Source organism: Symphalangus syndactylus, chromosome 8 (genome assembly GCF_028878055.3).
Source record: "Symphalangus syndactylus isolate Jambi chromosome 8, NHGRI_mSymSyn1-v2.1_pri, whole genome shotgun sequence".
Taxonomy (NCBI): Eukaryota; Metazoa; Chordata; class Mammalia; order Primates; family Hylobatidae; genus Symphalangus; species Symphalangus syndactylus.
In genome coordinates, this window is record NC_072430.2 from 35,890,398 (window position 1) to 35,912,445 (window position 22,048).

The following is a 22,048-nucleotide window of genomic DNA, read 5'->3' on the forward strand; positions in this document are numbered from 1 at the left end:
CTTCCACCAATTTGGAATTCTTGGTGGCAAGTTCTGCCATGATGACCTGGTGATGGTCAGGAATGAGTCCCTTCTTCTTGTATGCATCACCAACAGGAGAGATTATGTCTTTGACAACTCTCTATCTTCCTGTTCAATTCATGCAGCCTTCGGCCAGTTCAAACAACCTGAGGTGCATGTTGGTGACAGGATTGAAGGAGCCACAAGCAAGGAGAACCACTACAGTCTTCTCTGAATTTTCCATGGTAAGAACTTGAATTTGTTGATCTAAATGGAAAAGTGTGACACCTCCCTTGTTTTTACAAAGGAAATTCTTTGAACCTGAAGTGTCTTGCAAGGTAGGTGATTGGAACCATTTTGACTAGTGTGTCAACAGTCTTCTCTAAGGTGGGCTAGAAAAATGGTTTCATATCCAAATTGTAACTCTTTTCCATACTCCTGCATTTGACACCTTCCTTCAAGGCATGTCTGGACACAGTTTTCCTCAAAGACCCTCTTGGCCTCCCTAGGAAAAACCTCAGAAAGGCTGTGGTAGGAGCAGTTGAGGGAGAAAATGCCCCCACTCATGGATGTCTCGGGCTGCTCAAGTGGAAGTTTGTTTGGTTCTTTTTAATGATATCTATCTCTTCGTTCAATTTCTCATACAGATCATAAATTATTTTCCTAATGTATTTGAAATGTCAATCTGTGTTCTCTTGTATCTGAGTTTCCTTAAGATTCATAAATTTCTATTTCTTTGTGTTAAGTAATTGGAGAATCACTGTGCTTATTTGGCAGTATCATGTTTCTTGTGTCCCTCTGTTGATATCTGTGCATCTGGTGGAAGAATTGCCTCTTCCAATTTTATACAGTAGCTTCCAGAGGGGAAGACTTTCACCTGAAGATGTGTCCTAGGGAGTCAGTTGGGTAGAGTGCATTGGCTTTGGCTCTGGGTGAAGACAGTAGTGTAGTCTCTCTGAAGTTTTTGTAGTCAATGTCAGTGATAACTATAAGTGCCTCTGTGACCTAGGCTGCTAGAGTTTGTATGGATAGTTTGCTGGATCTGGTGCTGCTTCCCTGTGGGCAAAGTGCCAGGCTGGTTCATGCAAGGGAGCATGGGATAGATCCACTGGCTCTGTGGTTGCTCTCCTGGGGTCAGGTTGCTAAGCTAGTTTGCACACAAAGGATCACAGGGATAATACCTACTTTTAAAATTTGAAACAAGACATCCTAATAGTGTTCTAGAGTACCAAAGTATAATTAAATAAGAAACAACAGAGATTTACCCTGAAAATCTATTTATTTCTTCAAGTTAAAGCCTTATTTTTTTCTAAATATTAAATAATAATTCCTAGACAATATATATTTTTACCATGCCTCAAATTACTGTTCAATTAAAAATAAGTTTTTCCATAAACTTCTTTATCAAAATATAAACAAAGATACCCAGTCAGAGCCTAGGGTCACGCTATCTCCTATGTGTGTAGTTCCTTCAAATGTATGGCTGTAGGATCACAAACTATGATTTCATGCCAAGAGTAGGATGGTAGCATGGAAGAAACCCATACTTTTCTAAGCATAATGCTGTGTATGTCACCAACAGGCCAGCTTTCCATCTCCCCTTCCCCTGGTGCAAGAGGGTGAACAGACTTATAAGAACTAATGTTTATGCAGGTCATCAAGGGATACTCAAATCTGTGGAAGGAAACCCTCGAGATTTCCTGATTGTTTTATTAATTGAGGCAACCAGTCAGAGCATGCTAGTTCCCATTATACCTCAGCTTTTACAGAGAGGTCTAAAGTCTTATCTTGTTGTGATTTTATATGTAAAAGGCATTAAAACATGGTATATGCCCTGGCAAACTGCCAATATAATGAAAAAATGTCATGACCAAAAAGGAACATTTACTCCCTGTGTGCTATATTCAGAATGCATTTCCTACTGACAATCTTGTTGGTTAAAATAAAAATAAAGCCACATACATATTTTCTCCTGACAATCCTCTCAATTAAAAAAAAAATGAAACCGCATGATTTTCCAGTTTGAATGAAAAAGACTAAGTGGATGAGAAGTCCAAATGCATCTGTATCTGGGAGGTCATACTCAATTCCATTCAGCATTATCAAAAACACTCGTCAGTAAAGTCTATCAAATTTAGAAAAGTTTGTTTCACAAAATGAAAAACTACTGGTAAGAGAATTTAATTAGCATTTATTTCCCTGCCTGATTTTTAAAAGGTGCTTGTATTTGTCTTAATTCATTGAAAGAGAGAGAAAAGGATTAATACTCAAATATTTCATCCCATGTAATAATTCAAGTAGAATTTACTTTAAAATTCAAGACCAAACTTCAGATTTTTAAAGAAAATATATTTTGATGTGATAACCTTAGGCTTAATCCTTGAAGTAAAAAATGGATTTCACCAAAAGCAATACAATTTTTGCTTGAAATTAAGTGAAGGATCAGTTTTCTGTGGTCTTTTAGCCAAGAGACAAGAAAAAAAAATGAACTTGGTTCATTTTTAAAATTCTGTTTTAGTATCAGAGAGCAGGCAATTGAAAGTTCTTTGTGAAAATGACTTCTTTGTTTTCCCTAAGGGCTCTTGAATGTTCATACTGGAACATTAGTGACCTTGTTTATACCAATGTTGTATCAGCCACCATCAACTCCCTTCTGTGCTGCAATAAATATGCTCCAGTAATTGTAGGTCCTAAGTTTCTAGGGCCTATCAACACAATTTCTTAAACATCAAGAGCCTGGTAGTTATGGCAAAAGAGGCTTTGTGCAGAACTCTCACTGAACCCAGCATAATTCCTAGCATATCCATCCCATACTGTAGTCCAAAGCGCAGTGTTAAGTAATTACACAATATAAATTATTTTGACGCTGTTCTAGTGAATTATTTTTATAGCGCTGAGGCTTGGAAATTCCAGACAATGTTGGGCAGTCTCAACAAACTATGTAGTAGACAACTGGCAAGGATGCAGAATCCATGGGTATATTTTTTTAAGAAAGGCCAAGTTATTATTTCACCCTCTTTTCTTTAGAGAAAATGTCAAAGGCTTTGATTAACTGATAGGTCACCAGGTAGTCTGAAGAACAGTTTCCCAGAATGGCCCACACTCATTTCTACCACATAGTACAGAAAATTTTTATTTCCATAAAGTAAGCATAAAGAATTAGGTTGATTTGGGTTTTTTTCTCATTAACACATTTTCAAACTAAAAATCAAGTCACATATATTTTTACTTATTTTCTCTCCATCATAAATAAACTGCTGAGGGTGCAGATACGGAACTGTAACAATCCAAATCAGGACAGCTCTCTTTTCACTCCCCTTCCATGTCTCCCTCTTTTCTCCCTTTCTCCCTTCACTATCATGCTATATGATCTAAACTCCTAGGGTATGAAATATATGAGAAACTAATATATATAATCCTCAAAAGTAAATCATAGAACGGTTTTATAACACTGAGTTAAATAAGATGAGGAAGGGAAAATATGTCCTCATAATTAAAAAAAAAAAACCTGAAGATTCCTATTGCTGAAATAAGGAATGCCTTCTCAAAGATTTGGAAGTAAATTTTACATGGGAAAAGGGAGTTAAATAACTCTGGGGAAATCACGATGGACTTTGTTATGGTTTTTAATTCCTTTAAAGGTTACAGAATGATTCATATTTTCTATTTCTTCATGTGTCAGTTTTGGTAAATTGTTTTTTATAGAAATTTATCCATTTTATTAAAAATTTCAAATTTAGAGACATAAAATTAATATATTTAAATAATATAATTAAAAAATATCTATAGGCTCTGTGATAATAGACTCCTTTTTTATTTCTGATTCTTTATTTCCTCAATCAACCTTACCAAAGGTTTATCAATTTTATTAGTCTTTTCAAAGAATCCATTTTGGGTTTAAAAAAATTTTCTCTATTAAAAAGTGTAAAATGTCTGATTATTCATATTCTGAATCTCTTGTGCATTCATTTCTGTTGCTGGTGTTTCTCTCAATTTTTTATTACATCATCTTCTCTTCTCATTTGTCTGGTTACGTTTTGTTGTGTGCAAGATGTTGTATACAAAAAGTGTTGAAATCATTTGAAGCCTAAAATTGTATTTCCTGGTAGGATTTCCATTTGCTCATGGCAGTTGGTTAGGGGGACTAGCAATCTTATATTACTGTAATCCAATTAGAGGAACTAAGATGGTTGGAAACTGGACTTCTGTCCCAAGTTTTTTTTCCAGCTACCCCTTACTACTAGATGGAGCCCTCCGGGATCTCAACTCAATGTAGGGGGTTTATCAGAGATCCCTTCTTGATAGATTTTTTTTTCTTACTGTCTATAGTGCTGCCAAACCTCTGCTCAACTATTCCTTGAATCACATTCCTAGGATTTACCTCTCTGATTTCCCTTTTTCTCCTCTTTGTTTCGTAATTCTTTACTATTTTGTGATTAAATTTTTTTAATCCTGCTTTGCTAATTTTTCTTACCAGGAGTGGTTTATGTGATGTAAACCAGCATTCCTGGAAGGATAAGTTTATTACACTTTGTTTCTAATATTTTACCATTGGTCTGTGATTTCTAAGGTCAATTTTTCATAATATGAAAGGCTTATGATCTACTTGAGTTCCTCTAGTAATTTGTTACTTTGTAAGATATAACTTTATGTAATATCATAAAGTGTCTCTTCCTTTAAACAATACCTATTAATTTCTCACTCTGAATGATGCTTTTAGAATATCTCCAGTTACTTCCATCTTCTTACTTTTCTTTTCTTCTACACTCATTTTGGTTAGTTATGTGCTTAATCTTAGATCAGCCTTAGTCTCAGATCAGCCTTAAACAATATATTTAAAAATGAGAAGATTGGTTCTTAAATTATCTCCCGTTTTCATTTCCCTCTTGCTCCTGATTTTTGTTAGTAATATTATTTTTATAAAGGGATAACTTATTACATTTCTATTCTGTTCTGTACACCCCAATTTCTTGAAGTCATTTTAACCTTAGTTTTAAATTTAAAATGACTTAATGCTCATAGCTCATCATTTATATCTTGGTTGACCTAGTTGTCTAAGAGCTTTTTTAAAGCTCATGTAGGTTTTTTTCCCCTACATTTTACACATTTGAAAAAGGTATTGCACAGATGGACAGAATAAACAAGGCTGGTGTGTCTGGGTATATAATTTAGGGGTCATACTTTGTTACCCTGAGAACTTGATGATTTCATTATTCCTAGCACGGAATGGAGAGAAATTTGAGGCTAGCTTAATCCTTTTGCTTTTCAGATAAGATATTTATGCCCTCACCTTTTTTAGATACTCTTGGGTTCTTTATTTTTATTTGAAGTTCCTTAACTTTACTAGATTATGCATGGAAATTAATAGATATTTATGTTTGCTAGAATATTGTGTGTCCTTTAATTCTACAGATTCAAATCTCTTATTTCAGAAGGGTTTTTGATATAACTTTGGATATTTTTGTTCTTTATTTTTTTCTGATTTTGTCTTTAAAAACAAGAATGTTGAATGTTTTACATATAATTTCTAATAAAAATCCAATGTGTTGTACCTGTCCAATTTCCCCTGTGTTCTCGATCTACAATGTTTTCCTACTCTCGTCTTTATTCTTTTCTATTTCATTTTGCTCCACTTTCTCAAGATATCATGAATGTCTTCACTTATATTTTCAACATGGGTAACATTGCTGTTCCCATTAAAGCCTTTCTTTTTTTTTTTTTTTTTTTTGAGATGGAGTTTCACTCTTGTTGCCCAGGCTGGAGTGCAGTGGCGTGATCTCGGCTCACTGCAACCTCCACCTCTCAGGTTCAAGTGATTCCCCTGCCTCAGCCTCCCAAATAGCTGGGATTATAGGTGCCCACCACCACACCCAGCTAATTTTTGTATTTTTAGTAGAGATGGGGTTTCACTGTGTTGGCCAGGCTGGTCTCAGACTCCCGACCTCAGGTGATCTGCCTGCCTCTACCTTCCAAAATGCTGGGATTATAGGTGTGAGTCACTGTGCCCAGTCCAAAGCTTTTATTTCTTTGATGCTTTTATTTTGCTCTTTTACTTCTATCCCAAGATCTACCAAATAATTTTTTTAACATTTTTTATTGCCTTACCTTTTTTTGAAATTTGAGACTTCTTATCTTCACTCTGGAGTCCTAATATAGAAAGGTCACCTTATTCATTAAGTTTTATGAACTCACAGATAACTTTGGTCACAAGTTTTACCTGCTCTAGGGCAATAAAAATATTTTTGGTGGTTACCCTTTTTATGATTTTTGTTTTGTTGCCTTTATTCTTTATGTAAATAGGGTTATTTTTGCATAAATCCTATGTTAATTCTTTTTCAATAATGAGGGGATTTTTCTCTAGAGGTGATAGAGTAATGTTTGCATGTTTGCATGTGTGTGCACACACACACACACACAAGTATGTTGATTGTGTGGTTTAGCTGTAATCTTTCTTTACTCATCCATCCATCATACAAATATTTATTGTGCACCTACTTTGTGCCAGGTACTGCTCTAGGTTTGGAGAATATAGCAATAGATAAATCAGAAAAAAAGTTTCTGCCTCCATGGAGTTTACATTCAATGGCGGATAAAGATTGACAGCCTCAAGCTGCTTATCATTCAGTTTCTCATCTGGTCTTCCAAACAGATAGTTTCTTGCAGAGTTAGCTTGTCTGCATGTGTCTTCATTTGTCATCACATCCCCTGCATTGGAGGGGTTTCTTGTGGGGTTTCAGGAGCTCCTTGAGGCCAACCATCTTGTTCTATTGTGTCTTACCCCTTGATGTGTATCACCTACTTCAAAGAACTCTGCACTGTCATCCTTTGAGCTCCAGTAACCATCTTCTTTCAGTTTCTTGCCTCTCTCTGGTCCAAATTCACTATACTTGCCAATCTTTCTTCATATATATTATGGTTGAAGTTAATGAAGATTTTCTAATAATGACAGATGGGAGTGTGTATTGCTAAATTTCCTTGTTGCTTTTGGCTTTTTTCCAGAAAGCAGTTTAGGGATCAAGATGTCTTTAGTATCCTGAAACTAAATATTTCATCCTTTCACTTTCAAAGTGAGGGAACTCAAGCCTAGAAGGTTCAGTGATTTGTTGAATGTCTCACGTTCAAACCAAAGTTTCTGGGCTCCCAGTTTAATATATTGTCTATTATATTTTATTTTTTTGTGAAAGATACATAAATATCAAGGAAACAAATCAATATTATAGAATATCATAGAAACAGCTTCAGATTTGTCCAAAACCAACTTCCCATCTCTTCTCATGTTAAAAAAAATAACTACATATTTATACTGATTTATCCATTGGAATAATTAGGGTTCAAGTCTACCTTTGAATTGCTAGTTTAATTATACACAATTTTAAAAAATAAACATATTGAATCCTTTTTTGGAGATTTGCAACAATTTTTAAAAACTTGCAGTTGAACCATATGGCCTGAAAATATAAAAAAAAAAAAATTAAGAAAAAAGCTAGGTAGATACTCATCTATTTTATCATTTATTATGATAAAATACATACAAATCTATCATAAAAAGTTAAAATTTATCAAAACTTTCAAACCCAAATACAGACTGCACATGCACCATTCACAGTCAAAAGAAATGTGAGCAAACATAAAGTATTAAATCATTACTGCATACAATTAACTGTACATACTGTACTACTGCAAAACTTTCATGGCCAGCTCCTGTTGCTATTGTGCTAAGCTCAGGTGTTGCAAGTATCTGCTTAAAATTTCATGTCACTAATTATCTCTGTATAAGCAGTTTGTGTCTCCAGTAAATTCCATATGACAGTAAAAAGTGACCTCTCACTGTTCTCACATATTTCTCATGGTATTTAGTGCAACACTGTAAACCTTGAATAACACCATGGGATCTATACAAAGTGCCATTAGTGTTGCTGAAAGTGCTCCCAAGAAGCAGGGAAAAATCATGACAAGAAAAAGTTGAACTGCTTGATATTTACCATAGGCTGAGGTCTGCAGCTGCGATTGCCTGCCGTTTCAAGATACATGAATCTAGTGTAAGGCCCATTATTAAAAAAGAAAGAAAAAATTCATGAGGCTAATTCCCCACAGTCTTTTAGAACATTTTGGCTATTTCTAGCACCTGACACATAGTAGCTGCTCATTCAGTCATTTATCCATTCAACAATGTTTGTTAAATATCTTTTATGTGCCTAAGTGTAACACACACAGATAGAAACACATGTTTAATAAATACATGTTATTTTTTTACACTGTTGGTGGGTGTGTAAATTAGTTCAACCATTGTGGAAGACAGTGTGGCAATTCCTCAAGGATCTAGAACTAGAAATACCATTTGACCCACCAATCCCATTACTAGGTGTATACCCAGAGAATTATAAGTCATTCTACTATAAAGACACATGCACATGTATGTTTACTGCGGCACTGTTCGCAACAGTGAAGACTTGGAACCAACCCAAATGCCCATCAATGATAGACTGAATAAAGAAAATGTGGCACACATACACCATAGAATACTATTCAGCCATAAAAAAGGATGAGTTCATGTCCTTTGCGGGGACATGGATGAAGTTGGAAACCATCATTCTCAGCAAACTAACACCAGAACAGAAAATCAAACACTGCATGTTCTCACTCATAAGTGGGAGTTGAACAATGAGAACACATGGACACAGGGAGGGGAACATCACACACCGGGGCCTGTCGGGGGGTGGGGGGCTAGCAGAGGGATAGCATTAGGAGAAATACCTAATGTAGATGATGGGTTGATGGGTGCAGCAAGCAGCCATGGCACATGTATACCTATGTAACAAACCTCCACATTCTGCACATGTACCTCAGAACTTAAAATACAAAAAAAAAAAAAAAAAAAGAATTGATGATTTGCTTTCACTAACATATCCACATTTTCTTGCCTGTTCAATCTTGCTTATATCTTGGCAAAACTGGAGTCACCATCACTATATATTGCTCATGCAACCATTTTTTTTTTTTTTTGAGATATAAAGTCTTGCTCTGTCACCCAGACTGAAGTGCAGTGACATGATCTTGGCTCACTGCAACCTCTGCTTCCTGGGTTCAAGCGATTCTCCTGTCTCTGCCTCCTGAGTAGTTGGGACTACAGGTGCCCACCACCAAGCCCAGCTGATTTTTGTATTTTTAGTAGAGATGGGTTTTGCCATGTTGCATGCCACCAATTTGAAGGGGGCCTATTCATGTTATATGATTTATCATATGTCTGGGGTTCAGGAAATTTGGTCATTCTGTTACAATTGCTTAAAAATGTTCATGTGCCTTTTTCTTTTTGTTTCTTCTGCCTTTCAATCCACATCAAGTTTCCTTCTCATAAAATATTTCTTGTTATGTCTCTAGGGTCCTGACTTTTGTCTTCACGAGTAACATCTGCTTTCACTAAGTTGATCTACAAGACAAATCTAATCTTGGCTTTGCTCAATTTCTGAGTTGGTTGGATTCCAAAAGTTTTGAAATGTTTTCTGGGATTTTGCATGCATTTTTTCATAGGGTGATCAACTTCTCAGACTAGTTTCTCAAAGCCTATTTCACTTACTCATGTAGTGGGATTAGGATGACCTTGAGCGCTATGTTCAGGAACTATGAGGAGGTCACAGCCATCGAAGGAGGAGGGGTGTTTTCTCCCACCATGACCCCGAGTGCAGGTTCATTTCTAGGTAAAATTTTTAGATAAGTAGGTTACATCTTCCTTTTCTTCCCTGTCCCCTGTACTCCCTTTCATGACTCCCTGGGGCTTTCCCTCCAACTCTTTGGTGCTCAGTGTCCCCCACACAGCACTTACCCATTTATTGTATGCCTGCATCCAGAAACAATTTAACTCTAAAAACTGTGTTTCAAAATTACTTCCATCACTGCTTCCTCATTCTCTGTGTGTAGTTGCTCTACAATCTTTGGGAAAGCAAAAGTGGAATTAATTGACTCTACTGGATAACTGACTGATTTTATTATTTAAACTAAAATTCTCAGATATACCAAATGAAATAATAGGCAAAATGAAGTGAAAGTATTCAGGCAGGTTAAGGAGTATATTTTGGAACAGCAAGACATGAAGTCGTTTATTAATTTAAAGAACATTTATTGGGCGGCTTTCATGAACTAAGCTCTTTGTTATGCAGAGGAGATGAATGACACTGGCTTCCATGGGCTAAAGAGAAAGAAAAGCCAGCAATTCAGAAGAGTGTGTTAAGTACTATTGTAATTCCTGCACTTTGGGAGGCCGAGGTAGGTGGATCACTTGAGGTCAGGAGTTCAAGATCAGCCTGGCCAACATGGTGAAACCTCATCTCTACTAACAATACAAAAAATTAGCCAGGCATGGTGGTAGGCACCTGTCATCCCAGCTACTCAGGAGGCTGAGGCGGGAGAATCACTTGAACCCAGGAGACGGAGCTTGCAATGGGCCGAGATCATGCCATTGCACTCCAGCCTGGCAGACAGAGTGACACTCGGGCTCAAAAAAAAAAAAAAAAAAAAAAAGATTATGCAATGTGGCATTTGGGGTGATCAGGCTTCCCGGGGAAGTGACAGCACAAATGAGATGTGGAGGCCTGAGCAGTGGCTATTTTTGTGTATGGTGCTTATAAATTCCTTTCTAACTTATACTTTCCACTCTTTGGTGCAGAGGTTGAATCACGAGAGTACCTAAGAATTGCCTAGGCTATTTGTTTGAAATGCATCTTCTTAGACCCCATTCCCAGTGTTCTGATTCCACTGGTTTAGAGTGTCTTCTGGGAACTTAAATTTTTAACAGACCCACAGGGCATTTGGGTACAAGCTGTTCTGGGGCCACGTTTTGAGAAATAAGACTCTGAAGTGCCAGGCGGATTGACATTAGCTTAAATTATGAAGTGGGTCAAATTTTTCTTTGTGCACTCTCTCCACTCCTTACATAGTCCTGGTGCCCTTGAGGTACTGGGCGCTCTACCGAGGTCCCTGTGGCCATTATCCTGGTGCCCAATCTAATCTTCCACCACGCAAACTTACCATCTTGTAATCACAGAATGTTAGAAGAACATCAGAATTAGTTGAAATTTTTAAAATGGGCAAAAGCAAGGCATTGGCCATATTTAATCCCTTTCTAAGCTTTCATCTGTGACCCCAAGTGCCCTTAAGCCCATTTATGCCTAGTGTTCCATTATTGGAACGCTAAGCATGGGAATTATTATATCCTACTGCTCAAGGTCATTGCCAAGGTCTGCTTGCAAAAATGCAAAAAATTGCAACCTCTGGCATAAATGTGTTAATATATCATAGATTGTTAAATCCTATGTTCTGTTTATTTCCTCATCCCCTTGCTGTTCGCATCCCTTCTGTTGTTAAAATTTGTTGAGGTGACATTCACATGCTGGTTTCCAACACACATCTAACATTGTAAATGTGTTTGGATAAGACAAATCAAAACTTTTCTTTAATAAATTGATAGTCTTTTCAATAAGTGGTGTTAGGAAAAGTGTATATCCACATAGCAAAAAAATGAAACTAGACCCCTATACTAGACACAAAAATCAACTCAAAATGGATTAAAAATCCAAACGTAAGATCTCAAACCAGAAGAAAACAGAAAGGAAAACTACTTTGACATTGATCTTGAAGAAGACAAAGGGGAAAAGCTGCTTGATAATAATATTTTTAGATATGACCCCCAAAGCACAGGCAATAAAAGAAAGCAAACAAAAGGTGGAATTACGTCAAATTGAAAAGCTTCTGCATAGCAAGGGAAAAAACAAAATGAAAAGGCAGCTCATGGACAAGGAGAAAATATTTGTGAACTATATATCCAGTGAGGGGCTAATATCCAGTATATATAAGAAACTCAAACAACTCAATAGCAAGAAAACAAATAACCCATTAAAAATGGGCAAAGGACCTGGAAACACTCCTCAAAAGAAGACATACAGAAATACAAATAACCAACAGAAACATTTAAAAATGCTCAACATCATTAATCAACAGGGAAACACAAATCAAAACCATAGTGAGAGATCACCTCACATCTGTTAGGATGGTTATCAACACAAAGACAAGAGATAAATGTTGGTAAAGGTGTGGAGAAAATGGAATACTTGTGGACTGTTGGTAGGATTGCAAATTGGTACAGCCACTATGGAAAACAGCATGGAAGCCCCTGAAAAACTTAAAAATAGAACCACCATATGATTCAGCAATCCCTCTTATGGGCATATATTCAAAGAAATGACATCAGTATGTCAAAGAGATACCTGCATTCCCATGTTCATTGCAGCATTATTCACAATAGTCAAGATTTGGAATCAGCCAAAGTGTCCATCTACACATGAATGGATTTTTTTTCAAGTGGCACATATACACAATGGAATACTACTCAGCCTTAAAAAAGAAAGAAATCCTGTCATTTGAAACAACATAGATGAAACTAGAGGATGTTATGTTAAGTGAAATTGGCCAGGTACACAAAGACAAATACCGCATGATCTCACTTATATGCAGAATCTAAAAAAATTGAACTACAGAAGCAGAGAGTAGAACGATGGTTACTGGTGGGGAGTGGGGAGATGAGGGGTTGGGGAAATGTTGGTGAAAGGGTACAAAATTTCAGTTAGACAGGAGGAATAAGTTTAAGATATCTATTGTACAACATGGTAACTGTAGTTAATAACATTGTGTACTTGTAAATTTCTAAGACAGCAGATTTTAAGTGCTCTCACCACAAAAAATGGTAAGTATGTAAGGTAATGCATATGTAAATTAGCATCATTTAGCTATTCTACGATATATACATATTTCAAAGCAACATGTTATACACCATAAATACATATATTTATTTGTCAATTTAAAAAATTAAAAAACTTTTAAAGGAGTGATATTCACATGCTGGATTTAGAACACATATCTAATATTGTAACTATATTTGGTTAAAACAAACCAAAACTCTTGCCCATCTTGAAAATTATGAATTAGAAATTTAATATAAAATGTTAAGTGGACAGCAATTACTTTTCCCCCTCCTTTTGTTCCCCCTTGCCACAAAACATAATTATCATTTTCCCTTCAACTAGCCAACTTCTTTGTCAGCCTTAGGTTTACAGAGGAATTTTTCAAAGAAACTTTCTAGATACAGTGTAAAACTTCATGGCAAGAAAACTCAATGCTTATTTAGAGTTTCTCAAACAAAAGGATTTAGGTTGTTTGCAAAGTCCAATTTCTATGTTTCAAAAAATAACACGTGGCTTAGTGAGGTTTTGAGTTTATATCAAAACTCTGATCATGATCCTAATACTCAGAATCAGACCATTTCTGTATTCATACCACATAAACAGATTCTAAGAACTCTATCCCTGACACTCAAAGCACCAGCCCATGGAATTGAAATGAAAATAAGAATCAGGTGAAGGTTTATTTTTAAGGAACATTCAATCCAAAACAAAGTTAAACTTAAAGCATAAATTCTGTTCTTCTGGACACTCTTGAGTTTCTCACTGCCATTACAGTTGGCCAAAACTATCTGCATGAAGAACCAAGGCTTTGGAAGGCATTTAGGAAATAACTTTCTGAGACTGTGTTCTGCTAACACACCATGACTAATAGCTGCAGGAACTATAGTCAGGTCTCTAAGTTATTTTATGCTTCCTACTTGGTGTGGGAATTCTAGGACAAAGTCTGTTAGCCTTGGTTTGGTTGCCATTCTGCTCCCATTCAATGAAATTGTGGCAAACAAGGCATGTTAAAGAGTCTGGTAGCATTGACCATACAGTGCCATTGTTCAATCAAACTCTCAGGGTTTGTACTGACAGGTCCAGGGGAAAGCCAAACCTGAGATGGAGAAGGGGTGAAATTGGAGAATGAATCTACTGAAGGCTATTACTACATTTCAGGCACTCTACTCATCTGTTTGCATATATTATCTCATTCATTTTCTTTTATATCCCCTAGATACAAATTTCCCACCATTCTGGATTCTGACACCCAACAGAAAGACTGTTATTTGGCATCATGTAAATTAGCCAGGAGACCTCTAATTTCCAGCCATTTCCTCTGGTCTGACCCCTAAACTCAGCTCATCTGGTTTCTCATTTCTGAAGGGACAAACACTTCCTAAAAGGCAGACCCTCTAGGGTTCTGAGGAGACCATCCCTGACATTGTTTTTACTTCAAGACTACAAGCGAATGAAAAACAGCTCCCTCTCACAAGAGGGCTGGAGCCCTTGTTGCAGAACAGATCTCCAACTGGCTTTTGGACTAAAATAACTGAACCAACAAGATATTTTAGAGGTGATTATTTGTTGCATTTCTCAAATTATGATGAATTTTATAGACCCATATCTCATAGGTATATCTGTCTTAATCCTATATTAGGGATTAGTACACTTTTTTTTTTCACAAATCATTTTAAGGGTGGAAATAATCCCATAAATCCCATCACCCCATAAGGTTAACTCATCAAAATCCTTTCGTCGAGGACTAGGATTATATTCTATCCCAAGTCAAGCCAAGTAAATATAGATGATGCCAGACCACTAAACAGTATTTTCTAGAACTCTAAAAGTGCAGAGTAAATATTCCTCCTTGGGCCACATGTGTGGTCTGGTATGAAGAAAGAGCTTTGGAGGACGGAATATAAGCACTAATGCTCACTGGCTGTGGGGTCCAGGTGAGTCACTTATACTCCCAGGAAGTCAGTGGCCAATGTCATGAGAACTTACTAAAGCCCATGGCTCGTAACAGAGTATGGTGGACAATAGAGAGTAGCTGTAAATTTTTATTGGCTGGAAAACTCTTAGAGAACAGAGCATGTGTATTTATCTTTGTAGTTTATCATAATGGCATGTACAAATCCTTTATAAACATCTGTTTATTGGGGAAAAAACCTACTTATATGTCTCAAAAATTGTGTACATCTGTTAAGATTTTCCTTGTAAAAACTAGATAGGAAAAAGCTTGCTTTTATTTATTTATTTATTTATATTTATTTATTTATTTATTTATTTTGAGGCAGAGTCTCATTCTGTCGCCAGTCTGGAGAGCAGTGGCGCGATCTCGGCTCACTGCAATCTCCTCAGGAGAAAACACTTAATTCATATTTTCCAGGGGACTTTTTAATGTAATTAAAACAGAAAAATAAACTTTTTCCTAGTAGTTACTACATATGACTAAAAATGATAATTACTATTCCTTTTAGGCCATAAATATTGCAGCATAATTTTTAAAACCTGATGAACTAGTATAAAAACTGGTTTGAAAAAACTAATAAAAATAGATAAACACCTAGCAAAATTGATCAAGCAAAAGAAAAGAGAAAGCATGATACATAATTGTACTGGGAATGAAAAAGAAGCGACAACTATAAATACTGTACAAATTGGAAAAAATAAAAGAATACTGTGAATAGCTTTATCTTCAAAGCTTTTAAAAATTAAAAGAAACTGATGTATCCAGAAAATATAAATGACCAAAATAGAAATAGCAAAGCCTGAACAGACAACTAATAATTGAATAAATTATTTATTTTTGTCTATCTTTTTTCCCTGTCCCTAAAAAAGCACCAGCCGGAATGGTTTTACAATTTACCAAACTTTCAAAAAACTGATACATTTTTCTTAATCAATTTCAGAAAAAAAAGAAGAAAAGAAGGGAAGAAAGGAAGGAAGGGAAGGAAAAAGAAAAGTGCTTCAATTCATTTTATGAAGCTAGTACAATCTTGACACCAAAACTGGGCCTGGATAATACAAGAAAGGAAAAACCCAACTCGATCATGTTAGTTCCTAGCACCAGCTAATTGAGTGCTGTCATCTAGGCCTTTGACTCTCAAGAGAGCGACAGCAAGATATAAGAACAGTGGAGAAGTTTTTCTGGTAGCTATGGAAGTGAGAACATGATGGAATTAGTGCTGAGTACCAAGAAGCAGTGATGTCCATAATGGAGTTCTCAGCAGCGACCTAAAGCATCAGATTTACCCAACTTCCATTTAAGATAGTTGGGGTGAGTTTCTGTTACCTCCAAATCTAAATATTGACTGATACATCTTACATGTACATCTTTTGGCCATATACCAAAAAATATAGCAAATTTCATATTTAATAGGGAAACTCTAGAAGTATTGTCTTTAAGGTTAAGAAGACAGAATGTTGCTATTCAGCATTGTACTGGAGTTTCTAATGAATGCAATAAGACAAAAAATAGGAATTAATTTTGAAAGGGAGAAAAAAATTGTTATTTTTCTATATTTTCCTTTAGAGAAAAAGCAAGAGAGTTAAGCAATGTTGCTGCATATAAAGATTAATGTACAACCATCCATAGTGCTCATATATACCAGCAAAAAATCATTTAGAAAATGTAAATTTAAAAAGGTCATTAAAAAATAAAAACAAAAACTATAATATAGTTAAAAATAAATGAAACTCATACAAGATCTCAGTTGAGAAAATTATTAGAGCTGACTGAAAGACAAAATGAAAAGAAACTAGACATATATATGGCTGTTCCAAAATTTAAATTAGACATATATATGGCTGTTCCAAAATTTAAATTATCTATAGAATAAAAAATTACATAAATTTAAATGACTAGTATATAACTTCTTAGTCAACACATATTTAAAAAATTAAATTAAAAGGCAAGTGATAAACTGGGAAGAGATATTTACTAGTTGCATACCAAAGCATTAATACCCAAGATATATAAAGAACTCTTATGAAGAAATAAAAAGATAAGGCAATAAATAATTTACAGAAAAAGAAGGTAAAGTGAAACAAGAAAAAGCATGAAAAATGCTCAATCTCAGTAGTCATCAGGAAAATGAGAGCAAGAAGAATACTTATCAGATTGGTAAATATTTAAAATGTCTGAGGATATGGTGAGGATATTTGGAAACAGAAATTTTCATTTACTTGGGAGTGAATTCTGCTACAATCACTCCAAAGAATAATTTGGAACTATCTGGTAAAATTGAAGTTAACTATGTCTTCCAACCCAACAAGTCCTCATCTAGGTATATTCTCCCCCCAAAACTGGCACAGTTGATGTATACAAGAATACACAAGGATGTTCAGTCTAGCAACCTTTGCAAGACTCAACTTTGTGGAACAACTTAAAGCTCATCATAGGGGAAATGGATAAACAAATTCTGATTTATTTACACGCCAAAATACTAGATAGCCAAAAATATAAACTAGACTACATGCATCAACATTAAGTTCTCTTGAATTCACATATGGAGTCAAGAAAGTAAGCTGTAGAATGATACACAAAATATGATACAGTTTAAATAAAATGTTGAAAGACAAAACACAGTCCTATGGCATTTGTGGTTGTGGGCAGATATGAGAAAACGAAGAGTAAAATGCACATCAGCTGCAGCACACCGATAACTCCTGAGGAGCAAAGAGAATGAAGATGAAACAGAGGAACTCCAGTATGATGTTTTATTTTTTAAAAGCACAATTATTACTTTTCTTGGAGGTGGGCACATAGGCATAATTATTATAGTACACTGTGTATCTTTGTGCATTTTAAATATTCCATAATAAAGAAACTGCAATTAATATGCAGTGTAGCCAGTATATGAATCAATGTGGTCTACAAACCAAATGATGATACTGACAAACGTTTCGCCAACTTGGAAACCCTAGAAAATTCATTTTAAAAGATCTTCTTATACATAGGACAAATCATTTGTTTCCTTTTCCACAAATGAAGAGGACATAAAAGCATGATTACATTGACATGATTTTAAAAATCTGAGACTATTGAAGCTATTATTAGCTGAAGAGTAAAGAATCACTGTCTCTGAATTAACACTGTAGGCCTCTCCTTTAAAAATATGGGTGTTTTGACAATGTAATCAAGTTTAATGTGGGTTTAAATTTTATTTAAATTAGCCAGTAAGCAAGAAAATTGTGTGTCTTGCTTGAAGACTGTTTATGGGTAAAATACAATTTCATATTGTATGGGTACATTGCTATATGTCATGGACAGATAAGCTTTTATAATCATTAAAAAGGAAATCCTGTTAAAGAACAACAAATTAATGTTCTGGTTATTTAAAGAGAAAAATTTCCATTATTCATACAGTAATTGGAAACTTTTAAGAATTTCTTAAGGACAGTATGTTTCAAACTGGTGCAGGAAATAAGTTGGATATAAAACAGCTAGCAATTCTTCACATTTTAAGGATAATTCACATAGATAAAGCTTAAAGACCTTAATTTCCTTTTGAAATTCATTTATTTTGCCTTATTTTACATATTTATATTGGTAGAATCTCAATGCATGCACTATATGCTAGAATAAGAAATGTAAACTACCTAGAGTCCGCGTCCAAGATAAAATTTCTAGTAAATTTTACCTGTTGGTTCTAGAAAATGGTCTACAAAGCCGGGCGCAGTGGCTCACGCCTGTAATCCCAGCACTTTGGGAGGCCAAGGTGGGCAGATCACGAAGTCAGGAGATGGAGACCATCCTGGCTAACAAGGTGAAACCCTGTCTCTACTAAAAATACAAAAAATTAGCTGGGTATGGTGGGGGGCGCCTGTAGTCCCAGCTACTTGGGAGGCTGAGGCAGGAGAATGGCGTGAACCTGGGAAGCGGAGCTTGCAGTGAGCTGAGATCGCGCCACTGCACTCCTGCCTGGGCGACAGAGCGAGACTCCGTCTCAAAAAAAAAAAAAAGAAAAGAAAGAAAATGGTCTACGAGTTTGTGTTTGAAGTAACTTATCAGCAATCAACAAAATTATTGAGGATTGCTTTATGACCAACACTGTCATCATCATCAGTGTTGTTAGGTGAAGAATAGACGTACCCCTCCTCTCCAACCCTCCACGAGTTTTCAGAATTGAGTCTGGACACAGTGATCTGTCCAAGGCTGATCAATACATAATATGAGTGCCAACTTGCAAAAAAGTAGATCATTAAATTGATACATTCACAATGGTTTTTTGTAGTCCCTCTGTTCAGAAAGAGCGCTAAGACGGTTAAAACTAAGGGTTTGAACCTAAGTGATCCTGCTCTCTCACCCTGTTCTGTGAATACAGATTTCCTTTTCAATCAGGACAGTACTTCTCATTGATTATAAGGAACAAACTAGAGATGACTTAGAAATGGACTAATCCAGTCCTGCTGTTTTACAAATAACATATATGAAGTCCTATAACTTCCCATTCTGTAAGTGAGAATACAGTATGGAAAGGAGGAGAAAAGAGTAACGTTATGGGAGAAAGTGGAGAAACCTGATAAACAGCATCTCAGCCAGGTGATCAATGTCAACCACATCAGTGATAGGACATGTGGATAGTGTAAACCCATGGTACGAAGTGATGAGAATGACATTTCACCTTGCTGGTCTTCCTCCCCCAAACTCATAACCGCAGTCTATTAATGAGAAAAAAAGAGACAAATCCCAGTTGAGGGATGTTCTACAAAATATCTAGCCAGTACTCCTCAAAACTCTCAGGGTCATCAAAAACAAGAAAACTGTAAGACTGTCAGAGTCAAGAGTTGCTCAGGCAGACCTGATGACTATCTTAGTCTGCTGGTACAGCAAAATGCCACAGACTGAATGGCTTAAGCAGCAGACGTTTCTTTCTTACAGTTTTGCAGGCTGGAAAGTCTGAGATCAAGGTGTCAGTATAAATCAAGCTCTGCTTTCTCTTCCTCTTCTTATAGGACACTAATCCTCATGACCTCATATAAATCTAATTCCCTCCAAGGACCCCATCTCCAGATAGCATCACATTAGGGTTAGAACTTCAACATGAATTTTGAGAGGACGCAAACATTTAAATACATAACAATGACAAAATGTAATGTGGTATCCTGGATAGCATCTGGAACTGAAAATGTTTGTTAGGTAAAAATGAAGGAAATCTAAATAAGATGTGGACCTCAGTTAATAACAATGTATCAATATTTGTTTATTGATTGTGACAAACATAGCATACTAATGTAAAGCATCAATAATAACGTGTTAGGGGCTAACTTGTGTCCCCATCCTAATTTATATATTGGAGTCCTAACCCCAGTACCTCAGAAAGTGACTATATTTGGGGCCAGGAACATTAACTCACGCCTGTAATCCCAGCACCTTGGGAGACCGAGGCGGGCAGATCACGAGGTCAGGAGATGGAGACCATCCTGGCCAACATGGTGAAACCCCATCTCTACTAAAAAAATACAAAAATTAGCTGGGCGTGGTGGTGCGTGCCTGTAATCCCAGCTACTTGGGAGGCTGAGGCAGGAGAATTGCTTGAACCAGGGAGTCAGAGGTTGCAGTGAGCCAAGATTGCATCACTGCACTCTAGCCTGGTGACAGAGCAAGACTCAGATTAAAAAAAAAAAATTGACTATATACGGAAATAGGGCCCTTAAAGAGACAATTTAGTTAAAATGAAGTCATTAGGGTGGGCCCTAATCCAATATAACTGGTGTCCTTGATAAGAAGAGGAGATCAGGACAGGGATGAAACACAGACATGAGACAACCATGTGAGAACACAGCAAGAAGAAGGCTATGGGCAAGACAAGGAGAGAGGCCCCAGAAAAGCCTCTTGATCTTGGTCTACATCTTGATCTTGGACTTGTAGCATCCTGAACTGAGAGAAAATAAACTGTTGTTGTTTAAGCCACCCAGTCTGTGTGGCTTTGTGACAGCAGCCCTAGCAAGCGAATATATAGGGGAAAATGCATGTAAAGCATATGGAAACTACCTGGACCATCTTCACAACTTTTTTTAAAACCTAAAATTGTTCTAAAACAGAAAGTTTATTTTAAAGGCATGAAGCCCAAAGAGGTTAAGCAAGGTAAGATAATACATGAGTCAAAAATACCATTGTGAAGCCCAGTTATGCCTCTTACTGTGTGGGTAGGTCATTTACTCTCTTTAAGATTTTGCTCATTTATGATATAAAATTAAGGGCTAGTACCAGCCATGCTTACTTCATAGGGTTTGTATCATATCAGTGGAATTAATATTAAATACATGCAAAAGCAATTTAATCAAAGGACCCGTTATTATTAAATATTTTGTTCAAGGCCCATCGCTATTTTAGGCAGAGGTCAAATTATTTAGAACTTTTATCTGCTGTTAATCCAGTCCTCCTTTCATCACTCCTTACTGACATCATACCCGAAAACTTCGGTAGCTCCGTGGTTCCAAGAACACATTAGTCAGATTATAACCTGTGGTGGCAGTCCACTTTCCTAATTAGAATTAGCCATCTCAAAACTGCAAATGCTTGTCTTGAATGGCGTCCTGGGGGATATGACATTCAGACAACACCACAGCTTGAGAAGCAACCCTGTGAACAATATTGATTGTGGATCAGTATTTTTCCTGTATATGAAAGAAAATATATTTTTCTACTAAGTATGATACTTTATGGCAGGTCTCCAAAATACAGTATCCAAGGTAATACACTGGGAGGTGCAGAAAAAATACTAGAACTTTTTCTTATGATTTTAAAAATTCATGCTTTTTGAATTTATGGTTGTGTGTGTTTGTTTTATAATTTATATGGTATATTATACAGTAATATGTGCCTATAAAACATGCATAAATATACATATATTTCAGAGTGCCAATATATTTTAGAGTGCTGATTGAGAGTACACACACAGAGATACATGTGTGCACGTGCGCGCGCGCACACACACACACACACACATACAAAGGCTTCAGTCCCCTTCATGAGAAGGCAGGAGAAACAGGACCAGTGCATAGACAAGTACAAATTGGATTTGTAGTCTTTTTCCCTTAAATATTATAGGAGAGAAAAGGAGCATATTTTCATCTCTAGAGATGTTTTCAAACTATAGGCTCTGCTACATATTGGTTAAGTGCCTTGCAATAATCACTCAATCTCTTTATGCCCCGGTTCCCTCACCCTTAAGGTGGGGATCCCAACAGTGCATCCTCATATTATATTTCCCAGGTAGGAGAGAAGTGAGGAGAAAACCATGAGTATCCAAGGATGGAAACTTTCTTAATCAGAAGGCCATGTGGTTGTAACACCTGTGGGGCATCCCGCTCAGACATATCTTTTT

The 22,048-nt window shown here is 36.3% G+C and overlaps 2 protein-coding genes across 3 annotated transcripts in view; one reads left to right on the forward strand and one right to left on the reverse strand.

Moving 5' to 3' along the window:
- CEP128 (centrosomal protein 128) overlaps positions 1 to 22,048 on the forward strand; it is a 636,715-nt gene that overhangs the window by 109,451 nt on the left and 505,216 nt on the right. For both annotated transcript variants that reach the window (XM_063644064.1, XM_063644067.1), the window contains exon 3: positions 147 to 245. In XM_063644064.1, coding sequence (XP_063500134.1) covers positions 177 to 245 — 69 coding nt within the window. In that variant the 5' untranslated portion in view covers positions 147 to 176. The remainder of the gene's footprint in view (positions 1 to 146; positions 246 to 22,048) is intronic.
- Positions 1 to 22,048, reverse strand: part of TSHR (thyroid stimulating hormone receptor) — a 168,020-nt gene that overhangs the window by 99,045 nt on the left and 46,927 nt on the right. The gene's annotated exons all lie outside the window — the stretch shown is intronic.